Here is a 16,079-nt window from a genome sequence, read left to right as displayed (position 1 = left end):
GAGGCCTGAGGGACCCCCACAGGCCAATGGCCAAGGAGTTGAACAGGAATCCCCCAGCACCTTCTTCTGAAAGTGTCCCTCCAGGAAAGAATGGAACCACTGTAGAACAGTGTAGGACTGAAGCATGGCTTTGGTGTGGATTCTGGCCTCTTAGGATGCATGCATCATTTAAACAGCATACCTCCAAAGTGACCCGAAACAGCTTTATTTTGGCCTGTCTATTCAGGCCCTTAGTCTTCTCTGTCAGAGATCTCTGGTGCCACAATAAACTACAATTCTCAGGATTCCCTAGCACTGAGTCAGGACAGTTAAAGCAATCTCAAACTGGCTTATTTCTGCAGTATGTTTTAGACCTTAGATGGCTGAGGCAGCAATTATCGCTGGGATTTTATTTAATTTTTTTAATGTTGTCAGGGATATTGTCTCCTAGCAATTTAAAAGATCCCATGGGAAGGAACTGGCCTTCAGAGATACATCCTGTCAGGAGTGCTTTGCCATATTCAAACCTCCCATTTCCTTTAGGTTCTCTGGTATCAGTGCCCCATGGTCTCAACGGGGAAGGGAAAGGAGAGTGCTTTTCCTGTCACTTCAGGGGGACAACCCAGTCTAACCACAAGGTGCCGCTGGCCCTATGCTAAAAAGAAGCATTTGACTTTTTTCATCACCTTTATACTCGGAAAACTGCTAGATCTAGCATCATTTTTTTTTCTCACAACAGTGCCTCCAGTCTAGTATTGTTCTGAACAGCTTCCTCTGACAGAGGAAGGTTCAAGGAACCCATTACAGTGGACCCTTGTTATACATTTGGGTTTGGTTCCAAGATCCCCCATGGATAACAAAATCCGTGGATGCTGTGGGAAAAATTTGGGGCGGCTGCTCTCTTAGAAGAACTTTGTTTGTATACCACCCTCAAATAACACCAGGAGCCAAAAGTAACCCACAGATTGCCTCTTAACAGGGCCAAAATATGAAGTATGAAATACTAACCACATTGAACATCTTGGAGTGCTACACCTGCTCTTGCAGAAATGAATGAATGAATAAATAAATAATAAATGTTTCTTCCAAAAATACCTGTAGGGATTATGAGACATTTTCACCATGCTTTGGGCTTCAAAAGAGACCTCTTTCAGGTCTAAATGTGGTGGAAATGCATCCCGGGCCCCCAGTGAACATTTTGAAACATTTGAAAAATTAATAAAAAATGTTTTTGATACTTGGGAGTCCAGGGGAGTGTCTCAAAATGGTAGAAATGTCCTCCATGCCCCCTACTGTGGATTTGGTGGCATTTGAGAGGGATTGAAACAAATTGAAAAACAGTGACCTCAGGGGAAGCTCCCCCTAATACTCCTGTGGGCAGCATGCAGCCTGTGGGCCACACTTCACCCACCCCTGATCTACACTGAAGGGATGGAATATTTGTATTTATCTATTCCCCGATTGAAAAACAGGTTTTTCAGCAGTTAGAATACCATGCCAGGAAGAATAATGAATTGGCAAGAGCGTTTCACAATTTCCCCTTAGTATTTGAGTGCTCTAAAATGTTGTGGAGAAATTATTCTGCAGGGGGGACCCGTCTTTTTTGCATTAACAGCCCCCATTTCTGTATAGAAAATGTGTTTCCTAGGCAGAAAACAGGGTTTGTTTGTTTTTTGCAAAATCAAGCAAACAAAACAAAAACAAAACAATTCCCCCATGTTTTCTGCTCTGCAGAATTCTTTCTCTGTAACATTTCAAAATATTCAGATACAGGGAGAATATTGATCACTAATATTCATTTTCTCCTGCAATAAGAAGAAAACTACTTTAACTACTCACTGTGACATGTGAGAATGAAATATTTAAGGTTTTACCTTCCTGAAATTCAGATACATACAGAGAAATCATTTTGCATCCCCTACAAGATTTGGGCTGCCAGCAGAGTATTTTACATCACTTAAAACTAAATTTGGGAAGAAATCAGTAGTGTGGGGATGCCTTGGAAGATAAGGCTGATGGCCAGATTCCAAAAGAAGGGATTTAAAAAGCAGATGGTTTGGAAGTGCTAACATGCTATAACAGGTTGCCAGAGGGTTTGGCCAGAAGCTCTTGTACTTAATTTTGCATTTCTAAGCAAGTTTTCATTTGTGACTCAATTACCACATTTCTGAAGAGCCCAGCTCTTTAATGAATGCACTCTCTTACATTTTAGTGGTGTTTCTACTGCTCCTTTCAAGTAGTCCCCTTCTCATACTCCACTTGTGACTAAAATAATAATGAGGGTTAAAAGAATCTGCATGGCTTTTTAGAAAATGTAGGCCTCTGATTTCAATCTTCTTGGAGAATAAGCTGTGTGTGAGCATGTATGTGTGATCTGGACTGGAAATACAGTGTGTATGTGTGCGTTTGTATATAAGTTAAAGCAGTCCTTCCTCTTCTTTTAAAAGCTGTTTAAAAAGCCACCACAATTGTGTTAAATATGTTTGTACATAATGTGGTCAGACTGTCATTGTTCCAATATATGCAATTGGCCTCTTTAAATATCGCCAGGAAGATGTGACCCAAAGAAAGACCTATATTCAGCATGCTGAGACAATTAAAGCCCCACAAGATACTGTCAGTAGGTTGAACTAGTTTTCATACCTACTGGGCTTCAATCTATCTCAGTAGGGTAAGAAAATAATGATGTGTCCAATCTGTTTTCAGTTTCAGGAATTTATTTCTTGAGCCCTTTAAGATAGGCTGTTATATGGAGACAGGTTTCTGAGCTCCCAATAGTTGGTGATTTAGCCCACTGACAAAGGCTCAAATTGGGAATACTGCATACAAACATGATAACACATTTAACCATAACTGCATGAATATAAGCATGTCATAATCCCAGCCACAGAAGCTTTGATAAGAGCACTGAACTCATCAACAGAATCAGTAAGGAATTTACTAGCTTCCAGATGTTGTTAGACAGCAAAGTCCATAATTCTTTGCAACTGGGTATCAATTTCAATGGAAGGGACACTGCCACATAGGTGGCACATTGCCACTGAAATGAATAAGGAAAACTTATGTCCATAATCATCTTTTGCACATAACTGTGTATGGAACAGATCTGACCAATCTTAATATAAATGCAATGGACTTCCATTCCATTTGAAGGACAATTTAAAGTATGAGTGGAAACTGGTGGCCTGACTGTCAGATGTTGTTTGACTATGAAGCCCATTAACCTTGACCGTTGGCTATGCTGCTTGAGATTAGCCCTTATCAGATGAGTCTGGAACTGGGGGTCTTCAGCACTGGGCGGTTCGAATTCACGTTATTTCGCACAATACCATCATATCAGCATTCGAATGGCCCAATCCGAACTCACGTGAATGCGCGAGATGCCGAACTGAATGCGTACTGGCTCCTCTTTTTGGAGCGTGTTGGCCAGTGCGCTGATAAGGGGATTGGCAATATCCTGGATTGGGGCTCTGTTCGATCTCAGTGCGAATGGCTCTGGTGTGACTACCCAATCCTGAATTCCATCGCAAGACCCCCAGATTCCAATTTTAACTTCCGGTGGGTCTTTCCTCTTGCCGGTTCCAGGGAAGCGGGGGGGGGGGGCGGTTCCAGCGGCCTCCTCCTCCTCCTCCCGGCTTGGGAGCCAGCATAAGCTGCATCCCAAGAAGGGAAGAGGCGCAGGGGGCCGCTGGAATCGTGGTTCCGGCAGCCTCCTCCTCCTCCTCCCGGCTTGGGAGCCAGCATAGGCTGCATCCCAAGAAGGGAAGAGGCGCGGGGGCCGCTGGAACGGCGGCGATCGCCGCGATTCTAGCGGCCCCGCGCCTGTTCCCTTCTTGGGATGCAGCTTATGCTGGCTCCCAAGCCGGGAGGAGGAGGAGGAAAAAAGCATCCCCATTTACTTAGATGGCCATCCAGCCTCTTTGACAGCCGCTGGAACTGGTCCTCCCCCCCCCCCCCCAGAATACATATTCACACACTCACACACACACACGTACAACCGGGCATTGCTAATTTGTTGCAAGGGAAGGTCATGGTAGCGTTAAAACCAAGCAGGAATGTAGAGAGGAAACAGAGAGGAATGTAGAGAGGGCACGTTGTATCGCGATTGTTAATGTGCATGAGCTGGCTCTCCAGCTGTTTACCGGGCTGTCATGACGTGACCTCCCCTTTCACCCCGGAAGCGTTTAAGGTCGCAACCCATGCAGGGCACCACTGAGCATGTGCGAGGGGGCCGATACGAATCGGCCAATCCTCATGTTGAGCACCGGTGTGACAAAACATTCTGCACTGAATGCACTTCGCGCGAATGCGTATTGGCCAATTTGAATCATGCCAATTCGGAGGGGCTCCCAGGTATGATGGTATTGTGCGAAATAACGTGAATTCGAACCGCCCAGTGCTGAAGACCCCCAGTTCCAGACTCATCTGATAAGGGCTATTGATTGGGGTTTGGTCAAACATATCTTGAAAACTACACATTTACCATTCTTGATTTGAAGTTCTGGTCTTTATCTTTAAAAGTCTTTTTGGCTTAGGACCAGTGTTCTTCAAGAAATGCATGTTCCTACATGAACGAGCTGTTGGGATCAGAGTTCCCTTTCCAGTTCCATTCCTGCCATCAATGTAAGCCTGGTTGTGATGCAAGATGAGACTGTTCCATTTTTGGCATTCACTCTTTTGCATGCCTCTTTCAGATGGAATTAACTGGCCCTGAGATGCTTATTTAGATGAATGCCCTTTCCAGTACCAGGTGAAGGCCTTTTTAGATGTTACTTTGAGAACTGGTTTTAATGTTTGTGTTTATAATGTCTGATTATAATGTCTGGGTTTCTGATTTTTATTATTACAGGTTGATTAGATATTATTGTTTGGATTTATTGTTGTTGTTGTTGTTGTTGTTGTTGTATTTGTTATGTGATGCACTCTCAAAACTCTTCAGGTTTGAAGATCAGGATAGAAATGTATCTGTGTTCATGAGAAGAAGAGAGTACAAGAGAGATGGCTCTAGAGGAGGGATGGACAAATTTATAGCCCATGGGCTACAGACCCCCTCAGAGCTGTTCAGTGTTTTGCTTTTAAATTCCCCCAAAAATATCTCTAGACAGTGTGGGCATTTTCACCATGTTTGGCCTCCTTGGGGATCAAAACAAAGTTTTGCAATATATATATATATATATATATATATATATATATATATATCAAAAAATAGCCTTTTTGCCCTCAAAATCCCTTCCTGAATCTGGTACTTAAGCCTCATAGGGCCACTATCCTGAATGAGTGGCTATGTTGACTAGCGGTTTCAGGGTGTAAAACACAGCCAGTCTTTCCTGTTCAATATTGAAAGAAAATATCCAGAAAAGCAGTGTAGAAAATAAAAAAGTAAAGATTTATTAAAAACAAATAAACGTCTCATTTTATGTCAGTTCAACACACCCAGTATATTGTATCTCTTCTGCTTCAAATCAAATAATACTTCTCCCTGAATTCTTTACAGATTCTTAGCTTCTCAAAACCCAGTTCAAATATTGTCCATTCCCCTCCTTCTAACTAGCTCTTCCTATCTTTATGACTGCCCTAATTCTATTTCATCCTTCTTCATCCACCTCTTTAACAGGGAAACAGGGAAACATCTGGTTTTTATCCCTCAGAAGCTTCCTTCACAGCATTCCATGAGCTGTTATTTGCAGTCTCCACCTGTCTTGCCCAAAGCCTTGTTTCACAAATGTTTCACAAAGCCTTGTTTCACTACATATAACAATAATTATTCAAATCATTTAATGACTGTGTCAAAATTCATTGTAAGCTCCCATGAAATTCCCTTTTGCTGCAATCCTGTGGCAATAAATGACTTCTGTAGCCAGACTTCAGAGATCATTCAGACTCAAATGATAGTGTAAGAAGAAAACAGAAAGCCTTCGACTTTCCATTGGAAAACAGAAGGTTTTTTTTCACCTATCCCTTTATCACAGAATGCAGCAGGACAATCCCAAGAGTTGAACTGGTTAGTGGTTGGCATATTTCTATACTGGTAACAGGACACCATTCTCTCTGTCACACCTGAAGGCAGCTGGACTAGCCTAGGATAGGGTAGAGAAGGGTAGGGTAGGGTAAGGTAGGGTAGGGTAGCGTAGCATAAGCAGCATAGTATAATACCACTTTGTTCTTCAGCACTTGGCCACTCCCCAGCATCTACTGCCTAGACATACATCTTACTCTATGCTAAGGGCAGAGATATCCCTGGAACCTGCAGTTGTTTGGTAGGAGATTCAGGACAAACACAAGGAAGTCCTCCACACAACAACGTACTTAAACTATGGTGTTTATTATCACAAGATGTAGCAACAAAACCAGGTGTTATCACACTCGCCGGTGGCCGGGCGAATACAATCCGTATGTAGCCTGGATTCCAGCCCCGCTTATCCAGTGGCTTTTCAAAAACTGCAAAATCTCATTTTTGAAAAGCCACTGGATAAGTGTGGCTGGGATCTGGGCTGCAAATGGGTTGCATTAACCTGGCAAGTGTGATAACACCCAGTTTTAACTGAAATGTGCCTTTATCCTGTCGAGAATAAGGCGCTTTAAAAGCAATGCGATAATCTCCATAGGTAACATATTGGCTGAAGCTTGTAATTGTACTCTTAACCACTTGAATCTCTAATGATGAATCCAGTAGCACACTCCAAGTGACTTCTGAAGGACTGCCACTTCATCTAGAACTGGTACACTCCAAATTCCCATAACCAGGAACCACCTACTCTACAGTCTCAACTTTTCTGGACACCAGTTTGTTTGTTTTTTGTCCATATCCAAACCATCACTGGGTTGGATCATGAACCCTTTCTCCTACTTTGGATGATCTTGAGAAGTAGAACTCTGGATCATCAGCATACTGATAACAACTTAGCCAAAATATGATCACCTCCAGTGACTTTACACCAGTGTTAAATAACATCAATGACAAGATGATATTTTGCCACACTTCACAGCATAGCTGCCAGGGTGAGGTGACACAGTGCTGCTTTCTGAAACTGTTACTGTATATAGAACCAGGACCACTGTGAGACGATCCAAGAGAATACCATGGTAAATTGCACCAAAAGCTTCTGAGAGACAAAACAGGATACTCAAAGTTACGCTGCCACTAGATCTCTCCCAGAGACTTCCATTTAGACAACTGAGGATGGTTCTCAATGCCTGTCAACCATGATAGCTAAATGGATTCTTTATGTAAGAGCTGTTTGACAGTGGAATATGCTGCCTTGGAGAGTAGTAGAATCTCCTTTGGAAGTTTTACAACAGAGGCTGGATAGCCATCTGTCAGTGGTGCTTTGATTGTGTATATCTGCATGGTAGGGGTTGGATTGGATGGCCCATGTGGACTCTTCCAACTCTAGGAATCATATGATTCATTGTTTCTAGACATTACTGTAATTACTTTTATTCTTCTTCCAGTTCAGGAGTACTTGTCATTGCTTTTGTAGGCAAAAACAATACTACCCACCAACAAGAGGCAGACTCAAAGAACCCCAAAGTGTGCCGAAACACTAAAATAAAATACTTTAAAAGAAGAAGAAGAAGAAGAAGAAGAAGAAGAAGAAGAAGAAGAAGAAGAAGTCGTAGTAGTAGTCTATAGGGGTCACAAAACAACCTACTGATGCCTGAATATGCCCTATGCACATGAAAAAAAAAAAGAATTGTCATTGGGACATAAAATTGATTGAAATAATTTTGTGGGGAAAAGGTTTATACATACAGCATGCAGACAGATAAATGGATAGATGGATGGGTAGACAAAACTATCTATCAGTCTTCCTGGAACAAAGTCTCTTTTAACCCAGTGAGTTAAAAACATTGATTAGTAAAGCACTTTGACAGCTGCTCAAAAGATATATTCTCCATTACATTACAATGAGTATTGCAAGAAGCATCTGCAAGAAGGATGTGCTAATTACATAAGCTTATTGTCCCAACACATAAGAAAGCATTTACATTAATTCACTTCAGTGTTCTCATCTCAGACATTTTGGAAGGAAGATATATTGGGTTCCATGTGCAAATTGTGCCTGCCATGTGACTATGAAGAGTTTGAAATCATTTTCTGTGTCACTATTCTGTAATTTCTATAGAGATAAAAGTATTGTATCTCCTTTCAATCCTCCCTATCCAGAGAAGTATTTTGAATTACTTTATGTTTCATAACTGAACAAAAACTGAAAGTTAATAGTCCAGGCTGTTAATAGGGATGACTGCAGGCTCCCACATTAGTGGGATGGTGAATTCATTCCCGGTTTCAATCAGACCACTGGAGGGGCTATCTAAGGTGTTTGAGTATTTTGGACAGCTCCTGTAAAACGTGGACCAAAAAACTGGAAAGGATTCTCCACTTCACAGGCATGGGTCCATTCCACACTACTCAGTTATAGCAAATATGATTCTGTTTTAACTGCCATGAAAACATCCTATGGAATCATGCAATTTGTAGTTTAGAGAGAGGCATTTCAAATTTTACCCAGAGAGCTGTAGTATCTCCCTAAAGACACTATGAAGAAAAGACAGTCACATCTGCATATCGTTATGAACAGAGAATGACCTAAAAATCACCAACACTCCCAAACTGGGGAGCTCTGAGGAATATTACCTGGCCTTGCATACTCTCATGCTGGATATACATTAAATCATAATTAATGTCTATGGGAAACATGAATAGAAGTTAGGATGACCAGATAGGTGTTTTTGGAGCCCATGATGACCCAAGGAAGTTAAAAGGCAACAGTGTTGAGGTCACTTGACCTAGGGTTTGCCCGGACTAGGTAGAACAAAAGGACAAGCACCATGGATTATGCCAGACAGGACAATTCCCCGTACCAATGGGTAAGGAACAAGGAGAAGGAATTGTCAAAACAGAAAAAGACCAGACCTCTTTGCTGTGTTGAAGTCTCCCTGTCATTTCTACTGCCTATCCCTAAATCAAATGTGTTGTTTCAGGCTGTATCAATGTCTTAACACTTCAGTGCTAAAACACTGAGTTAGTTTGTCCATTCCCTTGAACATTTCAAAACTGTTTCCAAACCTTTTGTGAGTCCACAACCACAAACCTTGAGGGTAAGATTTGTGAATCTAAAAAGCTCCCCAAATCCAAGCCTCTTTGTTCCCTTCTTTTGGGGTGTTCCCTCAGCTTTTGCTGAGTCTCCAGCAATCCCCCCCACACACATTTACTAGCATTGCTGATGGAGGCTGTCCAAGCCCCTTACTTTTTTGGGTAACAAGTACATCCAGGTGGCTTTGGTGTGCACCAAAGTAAGGCTCTGGGTTCCATGCAGCCTGCACTTCTCTTCATCCTTTATCTAACTAAAGAATCCAGCAGGATTTTCTCTATACACAAAGCATATGTCCTTTCAGAGAGATGGTCTATATGGGATCAGGTTGTGTACTCATTGCCAAATTGCTGGCTCCACATTAGTAGTGTGAGGTGGTCAACTGGTGTGGCTTTTTAACAATTGTGCTGAGAAACAATGTGTTATTGGGGTGTTATTTCTTATACAGTATGGTTCATAATCTATCAGCACAGACCATTTGGCCGTCCTTGACAGAGACTTAAGTACATAACCAGTGCTCAGCTGGATCCAATCAAAGCTCCATTTTGCTTACCAAGGAACCCTCAGATAAGATATAAGAACAGCTAAACATTAATCTTGGTTTCATGTGCAATTTGATTTCAAGAGACAGCCATGTTCCAAGACCACATAGCAAATGAATCTTACTAAAGCAGTAATCAAAAAGAAAAGGCTTTTGAGTTGGTGTAGCATTGAAGCAATAGGTGCAATGTAAGGTGATTTCACAATGGCAGCTGAAAATTGATTTTTTAAAAAAGCATTTTCCTACAATAATCAATAATATATCACATTCCTGGGGGAGCCATTTGCACTCAGCTGCTCAGGAAAGAACTCATTCACAATACTCAGTTGCTGGGCACCATTGGGAATTGTGCCAGTTTTCAATTGTTTCAGTTATTCCCAAACAGTGCTTTGAACTTCTAGTGGAAAGAAGTGTGAATGCTTTAAATGTGGTTAAATATTTAGATGTTTTTCCCTAAACAAATATTCTGAGTGATTTTGAATAATTTTGTTGTTTTCCATTTAAATGTTGCAGCTTTGGAAAACGTACATTAACCAGCTGTTAATGACAGGCCATGATGCTGGCAAGGACTCCAAAACCCATCTGCCACCTGAGAGGCCCACCTCACTATAGAAGTAGTCCAAAAATTGGAACACTGGTGTAGCTGTTTTGTTGTTTATACTACAACCTCTATAATCCCCCAAACCAATATAGAATCACAGAGTTGGAGGAGACCGCAAGGGCCATCTAGTGCAGGAAGACACAGTCAACGGACTCCTAACAGATGGCCATCCAGGTTCTGTTTAAAAACCTCCAAAGAAGAAGACTCCACCACACTCCGAGGCAGCATATTCCACTGCTGAACAGCTCTTACTGTCAGGAAGCTCTTCCTAATGTTTAGGCAAAATCTCTTTTCCTGTAGTTTGAATCCATTGCTCTGGGGCCTAGTCTTTGAAGCAGCAGAAAACAAACTTGCTCCATCCTCAACATGACATCCCTTCAAATATCTACATGTGGCTATCACGTCACTTCTTACCCTTCCCTTCTCCAGGCTAAACATACCCAGCTCCCCAAGGACTCTTTATAGGGCATGGTTTCTAAATCTTTCATCATTTTGGTTACCCTCCTCTGAATATGCTCCAACTTGTCAACATCCTTCTTGAATTGTGGTGCCCAGAAATTGGCACAGTATTCCAGGTGAGGTCTGACCAAAGGGCTAAAGGTGTGGTATGTACAATAAGTTCAGCTATCCCTGCACTTTTCCTGTCTGCTCTTAAATGCCATGGTTATAATATAAAACATTCAATCTGTCTTTTAAACACAGGCAAAAGCAGATTTATGTTGGGGAAGGAGAAATAGCCTTTAGGGCTGAAGGGCGGGGTATAAATACCATAAAATAAATAAATAAATAAATAAATAAATAAATAAATAAAAAACCAAAATCACTAAAATTAGCAATGAGCAGTAAAGGAACTGTTCTTCATCTCATTCCCTCCTGCTGTCCCTTCTTTCCTTTATTTTCCTTTGTCTCTGAGTATGTTTTATCAGGTTGGACAACATGCTACTATTGTTTGTATTTAGTGAGAAGCAAATTCATTTTGAAATGCTGGGCCTAAGCTTCTTTGCCCAAATCTGAAGCATGCTGGGGCAGATGGATGGAGGAGATGAACTTGAATGTAAATGTTGTATGTGAGCATGGAATAATACAGTCTACAGAATCAATAAACATTAAATAAGAATAATAAAAATGAGTCAGGATCCCTTAAAAAAAAATTCAACTTCTCATAAAGATCTCTCCTAATGAAAAAGCATGACATATTCAGTATATCAACCAAATGAGAATGAAAATGCTTATTTAATTACTTTGTCTTTTTAAAAGGAAAGGCATGGGACTATTTTATAAGAAATAAAAAACAAATGAACAATCCAGTAAACATCTTCACAAGAACCAAATTATATAGTTGTTAGGACATAACCATTTAGCCTCTTAATATTGCTCTGTTATTTTGAAGGCAGTATTAAACAGTGAAAGAGTTTTACCATAGCTCACTCATAATATCATGGTTGTGTGTCTTCAAATAATTTCTGGGGTTTTCTTGGCAGAATTTGTTAAGAGAGGGTTTGCCCTTGCCTTCCTCTGAAGCTGAGAGTGTGACTTGCCCAAGTGTGTGTTGAGGTCTGGGGTAGCTAGTGGCTTTTGTGTCAGCAAGATAGTGATTCTGCACTGGTTCTTAGTCCAGACTTTAAAGAAACAATCTAAAGTGCAGAATCCTGTCCTCAACATAAGCACCATTGAAATTCAGATTAAAGCAAAGAGCAGATTCATCACTCAGTTACATGGAAGCCACCAGCTGTCACTGACTGAGGGAACAACCAAACTGATGGGAAGACAGTGTTTGGTGCCAGAAGTCAGAAGCTTGTTGCATTCAGGTTTTTAAAAAGAACTAAAATCAACTTTTCACTATAAGTAACTAAAAATGTGGAAATGAAAAAATACATTTAGAAAATAATAATCACAACTAACTTCTAGGTTTCCCTCAGGGTGATAATTACAACTAATTTGTTCCTAACAGGAAATTTCTGGGATCTGTGTAAATCCTCTTTATTCCTTACAAATCATTAGAGGTTGTGCTAAACCTAAGTGAAAGTTGGGGAAGTAGAGAATTTCTTAGAAAAGAAGATAATAGGCAGCTTGCTCCATGTATTCACATGCCATGATAAACCGAGAGACTGAAAGTAAGTTCCTTAGAAACTACCATTTAGAATCAGTCTCAAAGGGCAATTGTAATGATAAAGTAGCAGAACCTTATGTGCTGCCTTTAACTGACTAGAGCAAAGGCATGATAAAACTGTAACTAATAATAAATATATGCAAACATTTTTGAGAGAGGATATTTTTTGCAATTATTCTGTATCCTATAAATGTCATTTCAGTAGAGCAACAAAACTTCTTCTGAAAGTTGGAATAAAATTAAAAGCGTTGTATATGTAGAAATGAGAATAAATGAAAGATTTCTCAACATACATTGTATCTTTACATCAACGTACATTGTTAATTTTTGTAATAATTGACAAATTAGTCTCAGCTAATTGGTATCCCATCATATAACCAATGGGAATCTATGCTGCTGTGTATCTTGCACATTGTACCTTGCATCATGCCCTTTATAATGAATACTTCCAGTTTGCTTTGTGCCAGCACAAAATCTACATTACAGCAATAGTTCTAGTATAATTTAGCATTAGTCTATGTTCTGTACTATGATATTGCTATGGGCTCCCTCATGTACAGTGTCTGTTACATGAGAAAACAACCACTGGGGGTGATATAAAATGCCAAGGTAAAAAGAGGTAATCATTCATCAGCTATATAGAATTTGACTTTTGTACTACATGGTTGTTTGTAAAAAAAGAAAAGAAAAGAAAGTACCATGGTTGTAAAAAGATTGCCAGATTTTATCTCTTCTTCGAAGATGGATGCCTCAAAAACCTACAAGATATTGTGACTGTTAATAGAATTCATTCATTTTCTATAGGGTCCTTTCAGTTATCATCTAAAGGCTTTTCTGGAAGCCAATCCCTTTTCCCCTAAATGAGATGTTTTTATTGATAACATAGCTGAGCTTTCAGAATATTTGGGAATTCTCTTCACTGACATCAAATCTTACTGCGGTAGCTTATGCAGAAGATTTAAATCTGCTGAGCTAAAATAACAACAAACCTAGGTGTTTCTGTCAATGTTTTTATTGGTGTAAATCAGTCTTACTCATAAGCAACTCCTACTGAATTTATTGACTCTTAACGTTGCAGGAACTTGGTTGGATCACACCTCCAGCTTTTACAAATAGATTATGTGGTCCTCGGCTTCCTAATAGATGCTTGAGAAGGGTGTTATGAAATGAACAACACCTAGGCTCTAAAGTGATAATTTCTCCCTTCCATACCTTCCTCCCTTTCACTTTCTTCAAACACACACACACACCTCCCACAAACCTACATTTAATGCAGAACACAAGCTAACAACACGCGACTGTCAGCATGTAAGCCAAAAAGATAAAATCAGAATAGCAGATAGAATGAAACAGTTCAATTCTTCCAAGTGAATCCCTGATGGATGCGAATTCCCAAATGCCATATTGTACCAGGATTTCTACAATGTGAACAGCAGCAATACAAACCAGATTTACTGTCTTTGCACGCCAAGCTCCACCTGCATTTTAGACCAGCTACACTTAGTATGGAATCCATTAGCTGATGGCTCTGTGTGATGTTTGTAACCAAATACAGACTATGCGACAGTAACATGAGAAATTTCTCTTTAAGGTGAGATAAAAGCCCATTGTTTATAAACCAGAATTTGAAAAGATGTCAGAATTGTCCAAGGACTGTCCACTGCAACTTGGAAGAGTCATACAGTCTTGTGCTAAATAATATGCAAAAGTACAGAAGAACCATATGTGTGTGTGTGTGTGTGTGTGTGTGTGTGTGTGTATATATATATAGGCAGCAGCCGGCAGCATGGCTCAACCCGATCCTGTCTGAAATATCTGAATCAAGATGGGTGCTTGCTACCTTATGCAATAGAATATAATGCCATGGAATTGGCAAGGCCTTCTCTTTTCCAAACATCGTCCCCATCATAAGCAAGAAATAGCATCTCTCTCTCTCTCTCTCTCTATTTAATAGCCCAGCATCTGCCTCTTGATACACAGACAAATTATATCAGGTACCCCATGCAAAACAGGCTGCTCAAAAATGCTCAAGCAAGCTGTTATATAACTGTGTGCAAAGGCACCAAGACCATTTCTATGCAGAAATAAGGCATAGATATGCCGAGAAACTAACCTTACAGGCATGCTCCATCGTGATGGAAATACTGCTGGTCGGCTTTACCTGAAGAAAGTACCCTTCCGTGTATTGCTGTGCGCTTCATTCTAAAACCTGTAGGCTGTTCCTAGGAGACAGATTGGGGGGAAAGGGGGGCATATTTTGGGTATGTGTTTTGCCACTCATATTTCAAGATGCTCACAACTGATCAGCATACATGCACACACACACATATATATAACTAAATATGTATATATAGATATATAGATATACATACACAAACACACATACACATAATATATATACCTTTCCTCCTCTAAATGCTACCCTGGAATAGTTTGACGAACCTCTCTCCCCTGATCTTCTTCCACTCTTTGAAAGGTATAAACCACCAGCAGCAGGGATGGAGTGGGCTTTCTGAGCTGAGGGAGGGAGGGAGGGAGGGAGGGAGGGAGGGAGGGATGACAGAGATAGATAGATAGATAGATAGATAGATAGATGACAGAGATAGACAGATAGATAGATGGATAGATGACAGACAGAGATAGCTAGACGACGGAGATAACTAGATAGATAGATAGATAGATAGATAGATAGATAGATAGATAGGAGAGAGAAAGAGAGAGATGGATGGATGGATAGATGGATGACAGACAGACCTATCTGTCTGTCTGTCTGTCTATCTACCTATCTCAGCTCAGCAAGCCCCTTCCATCCCTGCTGCTGGGGGATACATGTCTTTCAGAGATGGAAAGCTCAGGGGAGAGAGATGGATCCAACCAGTCCAGGGCAGCATTGAAAGGAGGGAAGGGGGGAAAGAGCATGAGGGAGGGGAAGGGGCTGGGGATCCAGCATGCACATATCTATTTTTCCCAAAGCAAATCCGCTCACCATGTACAGCCCCCGAGAGTGAAGAGAGAGGGAAAGAGGGAGGCTGCAGAGGAGGGATCTCTGGGGGAGGCAGCAGGAGGAGGAGGAGGAGGAGGAGGAGGCGCTGGCTGCCTTTCCCTCCGGGGGCCTGGCTGCTGCTGCTGCTGCTGCTGAGCTCACTGCGCCCAGCCCTCCTCCTCCTCCTCCTCCTCCTCCTCCTCCTCCTCCTCAGCCATTGCGGTGCCACTGCAGCTGATGATCAGCTAAGGCGGGCACCTCCTCCTCCGCAGCCCGGCCAGGCCCCCCTTCAGTTCTGGCCAGAGTGGCCCTTGCTTTATTTCGGGAGGGAAGAGAGGGAGGGCTGCCTCTCCAGCATCCCAAGGATGCTGCTTTCACTCTCTGCGTTTCCAAGGTGACTGGCTGAGCTTGTCCTCTCCTTCCCTCCCAGCCTTGGCAAGAAGCCACAAACCAGGCTGGCATTCAACATCTGAGTCGCTTCTCTCTCTTCTCCTGCTGCTGCTTCTTTTGGTTTGGGGGTTGGGCTCTGGTGGAGGTTTCCATCTCGGCCATGAAGCCCGGCAGGTCACACTCTCTCAGCCTCAGAGGAAAGAGGACTCATATGACTCTTTCTTTTCCATGACATGTCCTTCATTCCCACCTTCTGTTCAGGAGGGATTCCAAAATGTCTTCCATTTTGAGCATGAAAAAGAAGCATGGGTTTACATTTCATGAAACCCACTGGGTGACCTTGGGCAAGTCACATACTCTCAGCCTCAGATGAAATACAG

General features: G+C 41.5%; 1 protein-coding gene across 29 annotated transcripts in view; it reads right to left on the bottom strand.

Moving 5' to 3' along the window:
* JAKMIP3 (Janus kinase and microtubule interacting protein 3) overlaps positions 1 to 15,378 on the bottom strand; it is a 132,786-nt gene extending 117,408 nt beyond the window's left edge. For 26 of the 29 annotated variants that reach the window (XM_089510177.1, XM_089510172.1, XM_089510185.1 and 23 more), the window contains exons 1-2: positions 14,728 to 14,814; positions 14,440 to 14,548 (exon numbers count right to left, since the gene is read on the bottom strand). Coding sequence is in view for 1 of the 29 variants with exons in the window: in XM_089510186.1 (XP_089366312.1) it covers positions 14,440 to 14,457 (18 nt within the window). In the remaining 28 variants the exon portion in view is untranslated. Of the gene's footprint in view, positions 1 to 14,439; positions 14,549 to 14,727; positions 14,844 to 15,312 lie in introns of those variants that run through there. The other 3 variants (XM_089510173.1, XM_089510176.1, XM_089510178.1) reach the window with 3 other exon arrangements.
* Positions 15,379 to 16,079: the final 701 nt, after the last annotated feature.

The sequence above is a fragment of the Sceloporus occidentalis genome, unplaced genomic scaffold (genome assembly GCF_023333645.1).
Source record: "Sceloporus occidentalis isolate IW3139 unplaced genomic scaffold, rSceOcc1.0.p SCAF_2, whole genome shotgun sequence".
NCBI lineage: Eukaryota > Metazoa > Chordata > Lepidosauria > Squamata > Phrynosomatidae > Sceloporus > Sceloporus occidentalis.
This window is presented reverse-complemented; position numbering and strand designations above follow the sequence as displayed.